Source organism: Eleutherodactylus coqui, chromosome 3 (genome assembly GCF_035609145.1).
Source record: "Eleutherodactylus coqui strain aEleCoq1 chromosome 3, aEleCoq1.hap1, whole genome shotgun sequence".
Lineage (NCBI taxonomy): Eukaryota > Metazoa > Chordata > Amphibia > Anura > Eleutherodactylidae > Eleutherodactylus > Eleutherodactylus coqui.
In genome coordinates, this window is record NC_089839.1 from 69,904,532 (window position 1) to 69,920,923 (window position 16,392).

Below are 16,392 nucleotides of genomic sequence, written 5' to 3' on the forward strand. Positions count from 1 at the left end.
CCGCTGCGGATTTGTAACGCGGATTTGGGCTGCAGATGCAGTGCGGATGCACTGTAATTGTCTTTTATTTTTCATGCGGAGATCAATTGAGCTATGTGCTCTGTGTGCTCCCGCATGCGTGATCCGCACTAAAATGGAGCATGTCCATTTTTTTTCATGCTCCAGAAATTTTTTAATTACCATCCGCGGGTATTTATCTATCCGCGGGTGGTCAATGCATTCCTATGGGGCACGGATCCGCGTGCAGGGAAAATGCTGCGGATTTTAATTCTTATTTTCCCCATGGACATGAGGCCTAAGGGTACATTAACTTTCACTTGCAACTGCAACACGTAAAATAGAAAAAGCTTGTACAAAGATACTTTGCGCCCATTAATCTATAACGGCTAATGGTGAGAGACAAACTAGAATAGGTATACCTTTGCCTTGGATACTTTGCAACTGTGTACATTGGGCAAAGTACGCACATGGTATCATGTATATGAGAGGATTATTTTATAAAGTTACAACAATGAGTTCACAAAGCCGAAATGCTGTGTTTCTTCTGCAACAGGTTTCGGCTGAGAATTGGCTGCAGAAATCTGTAACATTTTACAGTAGCAACAATGTGGATGAGATTTCAAGGGATTTCATTACAGCTGCCGTATAAAGAACCCGCAGTGTAAATTCATCTGCGGTGTGGATTTTAAATCTGCGGTATGTCAGTATACACTGCAGATTTTTAGTGCAGATTTCACCTCTTTAAAGTTGTATCAAATGCAGAGCGAATCTCCTACTGTGTAAAAGGAACTATATGTGGACGTAGCCTAAAAAACTAAAACAAGGGAATTTTTTTCTGTTTTTCCATAGGTAAAAGTAAAAAAAAAAAAAACTTTAATGATTTTGTTTTGGTACCTTTAGTGTCACCAGTATTACAAAACAATGCAAAAAAAAATTAGCTCTTGTATACAACAACAGCAAAAAAAAGTCGCCTTCAGAATGTGTCATTCAGATGGTAAAATTTTGCCGTGGACATTGGGGCATCTGAAGGCCTCCGTAAATTGGATCATGTTGATCTATCATTTTATGTGGTTTACAGTTATTGCATATTATGTAAATTATGTTTATAAAGGAAGAAAGAATGCTGAAAGTCAACAAGGAAATGGATTATCTTCAGCATAGATTTAGCATGCTGCAGCAAAGTCACATGATGGTTAAAACACTCAATTAGGGGCTCGTTCACATCAGTTTTCCCTAGAAAACAGGAAGAAATAGCGCTGCAAGCTGTGCTATTCCATCCTGTGAATTCTGGAAAATCCTAATGAATGTGAGTGAACCCTATTGGTGTAGTATATTTAGTATATATTGTCATAGTGTTTCACTGGTTTGGGGAAGGTTATGAGGGGAATTACAGGCATTCCGTGGAGATTCCACATTGATTACAAGTGCTGAAGGAAATATATCAAACATTTAAAAATGTGTATGCTGAACTGTTTGCAGACAGGGTGCTCTGTACTGCTTGTTCACTGTATGAGCCATGTGTATTTTTGAGTTTTACATTTTTTTAAGAATAAAATTCCACACTTTGTTGTTGTGTTGTTTACTCAGGAGAGCCTTTCTTTTATAGAGATTCGGATTCCTGCCATTGAGTTAAATGATACATTTCTGGCTGCCTGCAGTCACCACTAGGGGGAGCTCACTGCATGTAGACCTATGTAGCTAGTATTATTTTTTGACTACCATATATGAGTCTTTACAATAGGAAAGATGTGTGAAAATGTATTTGTTTGTTCTTCAAAAGCTCCTACATGCCTTGATGGATCTCAGCAGAACCTGGTACACAAACTCTTCATGATCCAACTTAACAGCCCCCCTGCCCAGTTGTTTAACTGTTGCTCATTGCAACCAATGACGGCAGAGCTTTCATTTTACTGGGGTAGCTTAAGGAATTATGATTGATTGCTATGTACAACACTTTTATACACTTTTAATAAATGAGACCTATTGTATAATCTGTGGTAAAATAAGATGCTTTCGGATTCAGCGTGGTGAATATTTTAGACGTATGCTTGATCCAGAATGCCTAAAAAAACAGAAACCCATTGGACAAGTCCTGCCGAAAGAAAAGAAATTGAGGGAGTGAGACAAGCAAACAATGTGACCAGTGAAACATCCTAGATGGCTTCACTCCCATTTAAATCAATGGGAGATGAGGCCTCCAGGATCAGAAACGGAAATGTAATAAGAAGCAGCACTATCATTGATTTCAATGGGAGTGAAGGCTTGGATGATGCTTCCATCTGACCCTGATGATGACATTTGGCCCTGCTGCACTGACAGCAGGTCCTGTGATCAGCTGATTTCCATGGATCCTGAGGACTGAGTCCCATGTAATCAACTAGTGATAGCCTAGCCTGAGGATAAGTCACTAACAGTCCTTAAAGGACTTTTCCGAGGAAATCCCAAGGACTCCATTTGGGCAATTTTTTTCACTTAAATTCATGTTTTTGGGGCTGACAATCGTTTTTGAAATAGCGTTTAATAAAACAATTTGCAGTTTGTCTTCTTCAGCTTCTATATATCACTGTATGTAAAAACTGCAGACTGAATCTCAATAGATCTGCCAGTGAGGCTGGACTAATGGCTTGGTTTTCAGCCCTTATCTCTCCTATCCTGCAAGTTCTTATTGGCTAATTTATGACCACAACAAAGAAAAACTTGCAGAAGAGGAGAGAATAGAGCGAAACGAAGCTGTCAGTCCAGCAATCTATTGAGACTCAGTCTGCAGTTTCTACATACAGTAATATGTAGAAGCTGCAGAAGACAAACTGCAAACTTTTTCATTAAACCCTATTGCAAAAATGATTGTCAGTCCTATGCATGTAAATGGAAAGATAGACCTTTAAATTCAATCAGTAACACTTCAAAAAGTTACAATGTAGCCCTAGCTTCATGCTGCACACATTTTAGTCTAATGTACTATGCATGTGAAAAATACATACCGATTAAGTAGGATCCCAACAATACAGTACAATACAAAAAGTAACTAAAGACCCCCCATCTTTAAGAAGATTATGCTTTATACATTATTTAAGTCATTGCAATTGTTTCAATATAGTTCTACTTTAAATCTAGGAATTATGGTTCCTTTCCGTGACCACAGAAATGTAGGTTGCAACACCAACCTAGAAATACAGTATATTTCCATTGCACAAGCACTGACGGCAGCTTCCTCTGTCGGGTTCCTATATATTGTGTGTGAAAACAGTAATACATACTAGAGGACTTGCTGTGAGCAGCCGAGGACTCTGACGTCTAGTTATTCATTGCCTACTATGATCCGTCAGTGGCTGATGTGGGAACTTTCCTTGTAGTAGGGGCAGACTCTAAAGTTATTGGTCTATGGTAAAGTAAAAAAAAAAGAGTAGGCGGGTGTCACATGTACACCCTGTATGAATTCACACGCAACACCTCATGTCTTCCAGGTGTTAAATGTCTTTTGCATGTTCCTTCTATCAAGTACTAGGAAATAGCCTAGATTTCTATTTATAAGCCATCTCAGAACATTAATAATTAGCTAGTTATTAAAATAGCTTTCAGCACAACCAAGATGTTCGCTAGTTATTAAAATAGCTCGATTCCTAAGCCCCGTGCTGGCGGGTCTTTCATCTCTGTAAGACTTTCCATTAGTGTGTGTGCAGTAGCGTGGGCCACAGTTGTCATCAGTAACTACTCACGTGCATCAAACCAAACCAACTCTGCCTAAAAGCCTAACTACGACTACTTTGCTTTACACGTGAGGTACACTGGCGTTGCTTCCAGTTAGAGACTGGACATGTGGTTAATGCATGTGTGGGAAATTGTATGATAGCATGATCACTGACATTAGGCCATGCCAACACATGACTGTACTATACATGCTATAATAAAAGGGCATTCATATATAATGTAGTACAGGCAGCTGTAATTAAACTCTTATTTGGGTTTTGCTACTATAAGAAGTAATGGTGCTGGACCCTTAGCAAGCACTTTGACCACTCCATTCTCGGGATTGCTAAGTGGTCCCTGTCCACCTACCATGCAGGGACCTACAACACAGCCCCATTCAGTTAATTCTTCGGTCCCCCTTGGTCTCATGATTGCCATGGTTTTTTAGAGGTCGGACTTACACCGATCAGGTTATCATGACATATCTGATCAATGACCGTCAGGTAGAAAAAGAGTGTCCGTAATAGGTATAGGTAGTGGCAAATAAGCAGTTAAACGACCAGAATCTGTACGTTACACCCGCTGTGCCCATGGAATCACCATGACGTAATTGTGCAGTATATTGGATTAAAGCTGACCTACAAAAAGCATTAGGATAAATGATGCATTCTGATTGGTTCTGAAGCACACATTATTTTTCTACCCTTTAACCTATTCCAATCCACTGTCTGCCCTCTGAAGACATTATAAATTAAGGCTGTACAGCTCCGATATTGGAAGACATCCGTCGGGGTTCTCTTACTGTATATTGCCTGCCTCTCTGCTGTGGGAGCCTATCCAATGTGTCACCTCATGCAGTACTGGCTTTAGCCAGCATATAGCACCGTTGTATAATGACAGAAAAAGAGTAAGCCCTCTAGGAAAACCAGGATACAAATTGGATTGGAAAGGGTTAATCTTTACATAAAATGGATATATTTTTGAGACCACCTAATTTATAATTAGTGACACAGTACATTATTTTATTACTGTGCAAGAGCATGGCTGGCCACCAGCTTGTGGAGAGGCAGTATTGGGTGAATGTAGGCTGGGGGGGGTAATGGCTTCCTTTGACCCACCTGGCCAAATGATCTTTCGTAGCATTGAGACATTTTGTGAAGCTACATTGCTCACCCTCCTCCTGGCTCTGTCATCGTATGAGCACCCCTGTAATACCATTGCTTAGTTCTGCTACTGCATTTATGTTATGAGCTTGGTTCTATAACTGTTTTTATGTACTGAGCTTGCTTCTGGTGCTGTATTTTTGTTATAGACTTGGATTTGTTATTGTATATATGTACTGAGCTTGAATCTGGTACTGTATTTATGTTATAGGCTTGGTTCTAGTATTGTATCTGAGATTGGTTTGTGCTGTGTTTATGTTGAGTTTGGTTCTGGTGCTTTATTAATGAGCTTGGTTCTGGTGCTGTAGTTATATATTGAGCTTGGTTCTGACACTGTATTTATGGAATGAGCCTGGTTCTGGCTCTGTATTTATTCACTCAACTAATGCTGCTTTCTGCACAAGAAGAATACAGGGAGACTGCCTATCAGTGCAATATATACAGTTTTTTTTCTTATGACCGGGTAGAGGAGTGCAAAACAAATTCCACACAGGGCACCATCTAACCTAAGGCCTCCACTGTGCGGGAGCTTCCTATGGGGACATGCCCAAATAAATGTGCATCACCAATGTATAGAACAATTAATAGCATGCAGTGATATTGGATGGTCCCATAGAAATGTCAATGCTTTGAACTGAAAGCAAAAAAAAACAGCACTACATATTTTTGCTATTGATTTATTAATAATAGATGTGTTTAAAACAATCAACTACAATATACCTGGAGATTGGCATAAAACTTCAATTCCGATTTTTACAAGTTCCACATAAAAAATTAGGACATGGTAAAAAAAACAAATGTTCAAAAGACTTCTCAAAAAATGAGAAATTTGACTAAGCTTCTTATGTAGATACACAACATTGCTATATACAAGCATATGAGAACTTTATCAAGACAATAGAAATCAATCATAAGAGCTTTCTTTGGCAGTAATCTTCCATCTAGCAGTAGAAAAAAATAACGTATATCGGCACAGGAGTGCTTACAGCGCCATACTGCATGCTTTAAATATATAAGTAACTGGACTTTATCTTTGAGAACAACCGAGATGTTTCCTATAAGGATTCCAGATAATTCTGTATATACTGTACCTATACCGGGGTATGAGGTATATGAATGTATGCGGCCACTGTGTGGTCATATGACACGATGCTGCGGTTTTTATTCTGCAGGATTGTTCTATACAGCATAGCAAAACTATTTTTTATCAGAGGACAGCACTGTTAGTGATGGATCTTATAATATCTATAGCCCATGAATGCTATTAAACCGGTGCAGTGTGTAATATTGAAGCGACCCTCCGAGTTTCAGTGAACAATTCTGGAGGAAGGAGGTAGTATATTACCTAAACTTGATCTTCTCCTCCGTCACTCCATTAGGCCGGTACTGGTCCTGTTTTCTGGCAGCAAAGATGGCTGCCATCATTTTATAACTGGACTGTGCATTGTGCTGTAATTGAGCGGCGCTGATTAGCTGAGCAGCGCTGGCCAATCATAGAGCAAGTATGATGCATTGGTAGTCTAACACTACCAATGCCCTGTGGGTTACTAGTTAGTCTAAAGCGGCCAGCATGAGCATAGCTATAAGTGGTGCAGAGGTAGAAGTCTCTAGCAGACCTTGAAGCTTTAGGGAGTCCAAAGGCTCATCTATCACATAAGACACCAGCATTATAAATCGCACATGGTCGGGAGGGGGCCCTGTTGAAAATTTTGCATTGGGGTCCAAGAGCTCCTAATTACGCCACTAGGTGGTGGTCATCTTGGCCGCCTGGAAGCAGTAGTGGAACTAGCCCAAGGAAGGGACGGAGGAGAAGATCAAGTGCAGGTAGAAGACCCACTCCACCCTCAAAATGGTATCCTGAAACGGCAGAGTCACTTCAAAGCAGAACATATCCGTAAATAATTAAGAAAAGTTGGCAACTAATGCCATCTTGACTTGGCAACAACATCACTTGCAAGAAATGAATAAAATTCAGTAATTGCAATATTTTTCATGGAATGGCAGGAGATACAAAGCAGTTATTACAATGAGCGACACCATGTATACATAGCATAGGGCTCAAACACACCCTTAGCTCCTTTTTATATTTACTCGCAGCAGACGTATTGCAGAAATGTCACTTCCGTTAATCTGACCGGAGTTGTTCTGCTGGAAAACACATCGATATTTGCATTCAGTTGAACTGGGACAGTGTTATGAATTATTGCAACAAATCCGACAATTGCGAATGTACCCTAACAGATCACCAGTGACAACGCTTAAAGGGGTTGAACCACAATTACAAGTTATTCCCTATCCACAGCATAGGGGATAGCTTGCTGATCAGTGAGGTCTCACCACTGAGGCCTCCAAGAACGGGGGTCCAATGTTCCCCGTCCTCACTGCAGCATTACTGCACCCCCGCAGTGAGGAAGAGACTCAATGAAGCGCTGGTCACATTAACTCCATTTATTTTCAATGGGTCTGTTGCAATGTCCCTGCTGCACACGCTCGGGTATTTCCATCAGCCCCATCAGAATCAATGGAGCGTCGACCGTGCAAGCTCAACCAGCACTCCATTCATCGTGATGTCACTGTGAGAGGGCAAAGAAGAGACCATCACAGTAAGGCTTCTTTCACATAGCGTGAAAATGGCCGGCGGGTATACGCTACGTTGGGGTAGAAAAACCTGGTGAATGGGCACACAAATAAAACATTTGTACGCCTGTTCATATGGCCTGGTGAGCCGACCTCACCAGGACATCTCCCATTTTCCCTCCCTCCCCATTGCAGGCTTACAATGGGAGGGGGCAGGGCGGGGCTAAGCGCTCGTCCAACCCCCTCCTCCCATTGATGGCTATTGATAAGGGGTGGGGAGAGGGTGGTCGCTTGGCTCCGCCCATGTCCCGTCCCTTATCTATAGCCATCAATAGGAGGAGGTGGGGCGGATTGGTGCTTGGCTCAGCCCCGTCCCGCCCCCTCCCATTGCACAGAACGAGAGGGGAGGAAGACAAGTGAGCCTGCACGGACGGGGGAGAGAACAGAGGGAGGGAGTTTAGCAGCCACACTGCTAAACTCGCTCCCACCTACGGCCGCTGCCATGGGCTTCCATAGGGCGTATGGAAGCCCATGGCAGCGTTTTTACGTCTCGCAAATACGCCCATGTGGTCTGATGCATTGGAATCCAATGCATCAGATCACAGCGCATATCACAGCCGGCCGATATGGACTCGTGTGAAAGAAGCCTAACGGGCAGAGTAGGACAAGGGAGTTCATTCTCGAGATGGCGGAGGTCTCAGCAGAGACCCCACTGATCAGCAAGTTATCCCCTATTCTGTGGATAGGGAATAACTTGTAATTGTGGTACAACCCCTTTAATTATAGGTTTACCTTCTTTTCTTCTATATTTATATATAATGCACTGAGTTTAATTTGTTGATCCAAATAAATAAACGCTAACTACAATATTACAATGTTTCAGACACTTTTTGCTCATTTTCCTAAAAATTGTAGATAAATTCCATTTTGGAACTCTATAATCACACCCCATCGATCAGGTGCATTGGATAATGGTAACACATGTATATTGCTTAGCAAAAAATAAAGTAATCCACTCAGTGGCAAAAAAGAAGTCACTTGAAACAACAATGCTTTTTTTACATGCTAAAAAGAATTTGGTGAAATCGAATGGGCAGCTGTATATCACTTATTGACACTTGATTATATACTATTAAGAAAAGATCCAAACTGGTGCACCGAAGTGCTGTATCCACCAACATGATATATGCAGTGCCGGCTCTATGATGGATCATGAATCTGTGACACCAATGGTGGGACTACTAAGGCCAAAGTATGAGACTGCTGGCCACCTTGTTACTAGTTTATTCTTCAAATAAAAGTTGTTTACAAGTGATATGTTAATTAGCTCATTTAGCCGAGACCTAGTTAAAATGACACAGTCATTATATCTATTCATAACTATCTGCCTACTAGCAAATATTCTGGTAGTCGTTAATGTAAAAAAAAAGAGTATAAAAATAAGATCACGCCATAAGCAACATTTATACGGTAAAACAAAACTATTTAGAAAGAGCACTGTCGAAACTTTGTATCTATATCAGTACTTTTGCACTGGCCAAGCACATGGTTATTGTGGTACTTCTTCTGATTGCCTCCAAAGTGATACTAGTGGTCCCAGATGAAGTGGATTCATCCCTTGTCATCCTTGAGATTCAGAGACGTAGTTAGATTTATCTTGTGAGCCGTCTTAGCTCTGCTGAATACATCAGAGAAACCATTGTGGTGCAGGACATATATGCATGTGATTTTTCTGCCCACTGATCAGCACTTCGAGAAGACTCACCAGGTGTCAGTTTCCTGCCAGGCAGCTCTGTTCCCACAGCAGTGGCCAAGTTTGGTATTGTAAGCAAAGTTCCCATTTACTTCAATGGGAACTTTGTTTGCAATACCAAACCTGGCCACTACAGTGGGACTGGAGCTGTCTGCTTCCTGTATTGAGTGCACTGGCCTGGCAAACACCTGATCGGCAGGGGTCACTGGCGGCAGCCTACTGCTGATCTACTATTGATGGCCTATCCTTTACATAGGCCATCAGTAGTTTTCAACCCATTAAACTAACCTCCTCTGGGAAAAGTTACATTTATTGTTTCATTATATTTTGTTACCCATGAGTTGCCTATGTCTGTTTCAGTGACTTCCAAGCATCATTATGTCCATAATAGGATGACTTAAATATCTTTATAGAGAAGTAAGCACAGCCATAATACAAGAACCACTGTCTATAACAAATGGAATATACATCAGTTCTAGAAATTACTGAGGGATAGCTGAACATTTTTTAAGTGCTTCACAAATAAGACCCAAAGGAGCAGGTTCTGTTGAGGAATTGCAGAGGCCACATCTAGACACTGTTCTTGGATACAAAAACTGGAAGAGGTATAACCATACTTGTCTTTTGAAGCCTGTTCCAGAATGCAGCATGGCTATTGATTGGTCAATATTATCTTGGATTTCGCTTGTCCAGAGGAATAAGTATTAACCTAGTGGTTCCTGAGGTCTGTCAATCTAGCTTCATTGCAAAGACAACACAAATTTCTAAATGTGCTACTCATTGGCCATACTCTTTGATATATTCTCAAGGATGGTTTCGAATTCCGAATCAACACTCATAATATAGTCACCTGCTCCCAACATATCGCCACATGACTGGCTTGACATGTTGTCGGGTTGCGTAGAATGAAACTGAGGACTGTAAAAGTTGGCTTGAGGAATACTGGAGCTAGAAGACTCATTCATTGGATTCATTATCATCGGACTAGAATCTGTGTCATATGCGTCTCGGGGATATGGTGTTCCACAGATAATGTTCTCGGTAGATATGGTTGGGTAACTGGATTGCAAGAAAGTAGACATTCGAAATGTATTATTAGCCAGATCTTTCTCCGATATATTTGTGGCCTTTTGCAAAGTGGGATTAGCGTTTGAGTAAAATATAGCATTTGCATCCAAAGGGCTAGCAGGAATCTCTGGAGCTTTCCTCATTGAATAGGCTTTATGTGCTGATGTGTTCATTGTGGTGCTTATACAGTAATCACAATTCTGGACATTAGTTGCATTGGACGACATGTTTGCATGATGCCAAAGAAAATTCTGAGCACTTGGTGCTGTGGATACATTTCCTGTATCTGGCAATGTATTGAGGGTGAAAGGGAACCGTGGTACACTGGACCTTGGCAGAGTATCTATTCCATTTGGAGGTGGCACGCATGTCTCATTCATAACTAATTCTGCGAGGAGGGAAAGAAAAAACAATGTTTTAAGTCATTTGTTCATCCGATCAAAGTAGGACTGGCTGAGATAATATCATTGCAACATGATTAAAGTATACCTCCAGTGATGATGGTAGCTGCGTTGCCTATTTGCAATGCTATTGTACAGGCCATCTTACAAGGAGCTTTACGAGAGAGCTTGTGTCTCTTGCTATCAGTTAATCTTCTGGAGTTAGATTGGCTGTCAACATCTGGAGGTATATTTTAATGAGGCTACATTAAAGAGACCCTCCAATTTTGGGGAAAAAACTCTGTCCTGGGATAGGAAGTGGTGTATTACCTGCAGTTGTACTTCTCTGCCACCCCTCCGATCTGCTAGTTTTTGGCTTCTTTTTTTTTTTCTTTGCCCGTCCAATATGGCTGCAGCTTTTTTTTAACTAACCTAATACACACTGTGCACTGCTCTCTGATTGGCTAATGCTGATCACATAAGTAGGTCTGGCCAACCAGAAAGCAGGTATACTGCATTGGTAATCTAACACTATCAATGGGCTATGGGGATTAGGTATTCTAAAGATTACATTGGTTGGCCATCATGGATGGCTGAAAATTGGACCTGAAACTGATAAATTAGAAGGAGGACAGAGAAGAACAACCGCTAGTAATTTAGCCCTCTCTTTTTTTAGTCCCGGAATAGAAGTTTGTCCCAAAACCAGAGGGTCACTTTAACTACATCTAATGGTTTATATTATGGTGTGCAGTCCATGGACTAGATAAGACTCATTGAGTTCACTTTGCATATACCTCTCTTGCTAATTTTGCTGAGATCTGAAGCTAAGGCCCTTCAATTGAGTATTTTAGTTAATCCAACCTGTCGATTTTGATGCCATACTGTACTTGCAGTATATTGTCAACAACCATCCTTTGTCTATACTTAATATAAAGTTTACATAATATTTTTGGCCACGTGAGTTATTTTCAATCTATACATGTTATGCTTTCAGGGAAAATTGTCCAATATCAACGACAGTAGTGTGATTATATACTTTGTTAGGCCTCCCAACGCATCAACTTCTTGAATATTGGTTATATTTAGAGATGGGCGAGTATACTCGCTAAGGCACATTACTCGAGCGAGTAGTGCCTTAGCCGAGTATCTCCCCGCTCGTCTCTAAAGATTCGGAGGCCGGCGCGGGTGACAGGTGAGTTGCGGCGGGCAGCGGGTGGGAGAGAGAGATTTTCCCTCCATTCCTCCCCGCTCTCCCTCGCTGCTCCGCGACCCCCGCCAGCCCCTGAATCTTTAGAGACGAGCGGGGAGATACTTGGCTAAGGCACTACTCGCTCGAGTAATGTGCCTTAGCGAGTATACTCGCTCATCTCTAGTTACATTGAGTACATACCAATTGATCTCTACATGTTTGGTAATCCATTGCAAGATTCAGAAGGAGAAGCAGCTAGGCAAGACTAAGCTTTGCTCCTTCACCACATTATAGCAAACGTGCAGAAAACTAGGAGGCAAAAGACCATGGCTTCTCTCCTAAATTTCCATAGGACTACCGGTAGTTCAGACACTTGTAGAAGCTAATACAGGCGAACAGAGTTTGCTTTCTGCCTTTTTTCTTATTTATTTCTACATTTAGGCCTCCTTTTAAGTAAGCAGCAAATCTATAATTGTAAACTGACATTTACATTACAATTGTGCTAAGAAAGTAGAGCAGACCTTGCTGATTAATGTGCTCCATTCATTTCAACTTCCGGAATGGACCTATATGCACCAATGGTTGTGGTTGTGTAGGGTCACCTGACGCATTATACATTGCACTAACCTAATTAAATCTTGGAATAGGTTAATTATTAACCAAAAGACTATACATATCTCTGGTGAGATTCTGAAACTATTTCAATACCTTTCTTAATAGGTCGATCTATCACACGTAATGGTTGTATTGTCGGTAATGGTTTTGTTGCTTTTGCCACTTGATTATTTCGAAGTGAACCTGCAAGAGAAATACAACTTAATATTGTACCTATAATTGCCAAATACTAAGCCAATCCATATAGCTAATGATCTACCGTATTATAGGTGGCCCTGTTAATGTGCTAAAGTCATCAAAACTACTCTTAGTGATCCAGTCTGATTGGCCTTAACCGTGATTATGTTATGTCTCTGTTAACCAAACAGTTGGTAACAGTCATTGGAAATCTGCTCCACTGGTTGAATTACTCGTTATACCTGTTGTGCGCTATTAGGGGTAAATGTTACAGTCGTTCATGTCAGAGCTGGAACAAGGCTTGTCTTTGCCCGGGGCAAATATTTAGTGTGGCGCCTCCATGAAATGAATAGTAACACATTATATATATATTCCTATGCTGCACACATATACTGTATACTATGCGGTACTGCTGTGAATACTACATATCTCCCAACTGTCCAGAGAAATATGTGGTAAAGTGAATGTGGTTTATGCAAATATGCTTAAAAGTAAGGATTCCGAGGTAGACATGGTGTGTCACAAATGAAGATACAAATGTTGGGAGGTATGTATATTATACAGACGCGTATACACAATACATTTAGGCCGCTCTCACATGGGCGTATTGTCATTGTACTTCGTGCATGCAATTTTTCCGCATGCAGTACACAATGCCAATAGTCCATTGGTTTGTATTGGACCATTCGCACCAGCTTTTTTTTTCGTGCATGTATTACTCGTTTGAAAAGAATCACAACATGCTCTATCTTGGCGCATATTACATGCCCATAGACACCAAGATAGTGCATAGGGATTGGCAGCAAGTACGCATGTCATCGCGTACTTTCTGCAAGCTGGCACATGAGACTCTTGTGTGGTACACCGGCTCACACAGTCATGTGAGCCGACCTAATGCACATTAAGCACACAGATACATGCTCACATAAGTGTATACATACACACACCCATCTCTCCAGCTGTAAGATAGAGCGGTTTGGATCCAGTTACAACAGCTGGTAAGAAGCTCCAGCTGCTCTAGCTTACACTAGAACAGACAGAAGAAGGAGGGAGAAGGCAGAACTTCCAAAGATTTATGCCATGTGAAACCAACTCCTCAACTCCACCTGTCTGAACCTGGGGCAAGTAACTCGGGTGACCCCCTCACTATGACCCTGCATCATGGGGGGCATTTTAAAAGAAAGAATAATTTTCCAAATTGATGTTTTCACCTTGAGGAATTGTACTTTTACTCACCATAAAATTTGTGCAGCATGTCCTCATTTTTTTTCATCTTCTTAGCATAATGGTCTAAATAGGGTTCAAACAAAACACATTATTAGAGTAACCTATACATGCATAGCTATGGCTCAAGCCGAATAATAATGCAGCTCCATTTTTAAGAATTACAGCTGATACACCATATTGTTGGCACTATAAGACACACCTGGTTACAGGACGCACCCAAATTTAAGACAACTGAAAAATATTTTATGCTAATTCAAATTTCTTTGGTGGTTTAGGAAAGTGAAGGGATTAATGTCATCATTAACTTTGTTCTCATGATCCAAATTTGGAGTCCCATGCAAGGGCAGGCAGTGTGTTTTGATGGGGTTCTTAATGACCGGACACTTCAAACGGAGAAGTTAGAATGGTTAATTATTAACGATTTTACTAGAGACAAAGAAGAAAGAACCTTAGATGAATCTTATGGAGAGGTCTGCGAACGAAAACTCCGAAAAGTTCTGCAAAAAACTCATTAAAAGCCTATGTGGAATAGTCTTTAGTCCAGGCAGAGCTCCTAGGTAGATAAGTGTAGGGGGAGCCTGTATATTGTTCCATACTATGCTATAGAATGATGGGACATTCAACAGCTGGTTACATGAGAGCAGGAGGCTTACCCACAGAGCAACCACTTCACACAGCAGTGCCTTGGGTTGTCCGCTCACTCCTGCTCAAGGAGAATTTGAGGCAGGATGGTGCTAACAGCCATGTGAGGCTGGTCCGCTGAGGAGAAGTCCAGGGAGGGAGGAGGAGACACTGCACTGAGGGCTTGCCCGGGAAAGGCAGTGAGTGCCATCCGATGGGGTAGGTAACTCCAGGGGATGTTTTATTGCTGACTGTTAGTGGCAGGGAGTTTGGGCAATGTTTTAATAAATTGAGTGCCAACAGAGTAAGATGGCAGTTCTAGGCAGTCAGGTGCAAATTATAGGGGCAGTTCTTGTTTCCTGTGCCAAGCAAAGTGCTCTATAGACGCTGAGCCCAAACATTAAGGGAATGATCATGGAGGGGAAGGAGGATCTGGCACGGTCGCCTGCCCCTGAACTGTTGCTAAAAAGTGAGTCTTAGGCCTCCTTCCCACGAGCGTGACGGGCTCCGCCGCGTAATATTACGCTGTGAAGCCCGTCACGGCGCCCCCCAGAGCCCCTATACTTACCTGCGGGAGATAGCGTGAAATCGCTTCCCCGCCCACCGCCGCCGCGTCACCGCCCGTCACCGCCCACCGCCGCCGTGTCACGTGACGCGGCCGGCCGCGTCATATGGCGTCATATGACGTGCGGCGGTGGGCGGGAAAGCGTTTTTTCACGCTATCTCCCGCTGGTTACAGCGGGAGATAGCGTGAACGGACGGCTTCCATTGACTGCAATGGAAGCCGTCAGTGCGTACAGCCCGTCCTCACCCGCAGAAAATAGAGCATGCTGCGGGTGAGGACGGGAGAAATCGCGGTGCGTAATTCCGCGGTGGAATTACGCATCGTGAGCATTGTGCTATTAGGTTCAATAGAACCTAATAGCTGCGGGCAACGCAGCGGATTTTCGCCACGAATTACGCGGCGGAAATCCGTTCGTGGGAAGGAGGCCTTATAGTCTAAAAAATACAGTGTGCCTATATATAAAATATACATGAGGAAAGTCCTAGTTATATAGTTGTCTCAGCATGCAGCATTACCTGAGCCCCCAATGTCCCCTACAGGTTTCAGGTAGCCCTCGCCTACAGTACTGTTCTCCAGTCAGCATCCTACAATCATCCTCTGCTCTGCTTACAGCCATCTGCACCCAGCTGCTTTTTAATCACTTTCTCACATTTTCCTATACAGGTTTTCTCATGTCTCCCTCTGGAATTTCTTGTCTCACGCTATCCGCTATTTGTAATTCTTTGAGTGCATGAAAACTCACTTCTTCTTATAAGCATAACACTTTCCAATCCAGTGTCGGCTCTTGTTCGACATTAAGATTACCCTGCATAGCTCCAATGTTGGACAAGGGCCGACACGTTTCTAACAGTATGCAGGACAGCGTTACAATGTTGGAGGCTGTTCTTCATATGTATGTTACAGTATGCAGGAAAGTGCTTCGATGTCGGAGGCTCTTATACATGTTACAGTATGCAGGACAGCGCTCTGATGTTGGAGGCTGTTCTGCATATGCATGATACCATGTGCAGGACAGCTCTCTGATATCGGAGGCTATTCTACATGTAACAGTATGCATGACGGCACTCCAATGTCAGAGGCTGTTCTACATGTTACAGCATAAAGTACAGCGCTGCAATATCAGAGGCTGTTCTACGTGTTACAGCATGCAGTACAGCGCTGCAATTTCAGAGGCTGTTCTTCATGTTGCCATATGCAGGACAGTGCTCCGATGTCGGAGCGCTGTCCTGTATACTGTAACATACGTATGCAGAACAACAGAGTGCTGTCCTGTATACATTAGGAGCTGCATAATGGTTTCTACACCATTGCTCAACTCCTGTTCCAATAGTGCCTCAACCGGATAAAGCTAGAAGTTTGTCACCTTATTG

The 16,392-nt window shown here is 42.2% G+C and overlaps 2 protein-coding genes across 3 annotated transcripts in view; one reads left to right on the forward strand and one right to left on the reverse strand.

Moving 5' to 3' along the window:
- Positions 1–16,392, forward strand: part of PUS10 (pseudouridine synthase 10) — a 105,321-nt gene that overhangs the window by 74,220 nt on the left and 14,709 nt on the right. Inside the window, exon 19 of one of the 2 annotated variants that reach the window (XM_066595732.1) lies at positions 294–1,567. The exons of the other annotated variant lie outside the window; for it this stretch is intronic. The gene's annotated coding sequence lies outside the window, so the exon portion shown is untranslated. Of the gene's footprint in view, positions 1–293; positions 1,568–16,392 lie in introns of those variants that run through there. 2 annotated transcript variants of the gene reach the window in all.
- The window catches only part of REL (REL proto-oncogene, NF-kB subunit), a 53,152-nt gene continuing 42,271 nt past the window's right edge, over positions 5,512–16,392 (reverse strand). The window contains exons 9-11 of the mRNA XM_066595731.1: positions 13,846–13,899; positions 12,526–12,615; positions 5,512–10,636 (exon numbers count right to left, since the gene is read on the reverse strand). Coding sequence (XP_066451828.1) covers positions 9,954–10,636; positions 12,526–12,615; positions 13,846–13,899 — 827 coding nt within the window. The 3' untranslated portion in view covers positions 5,512–9,953. The remainder of the gene's footprint in view (positions 10,637–12,525; positions 12,616–13,845; positions 13,900–16,392) is intronic.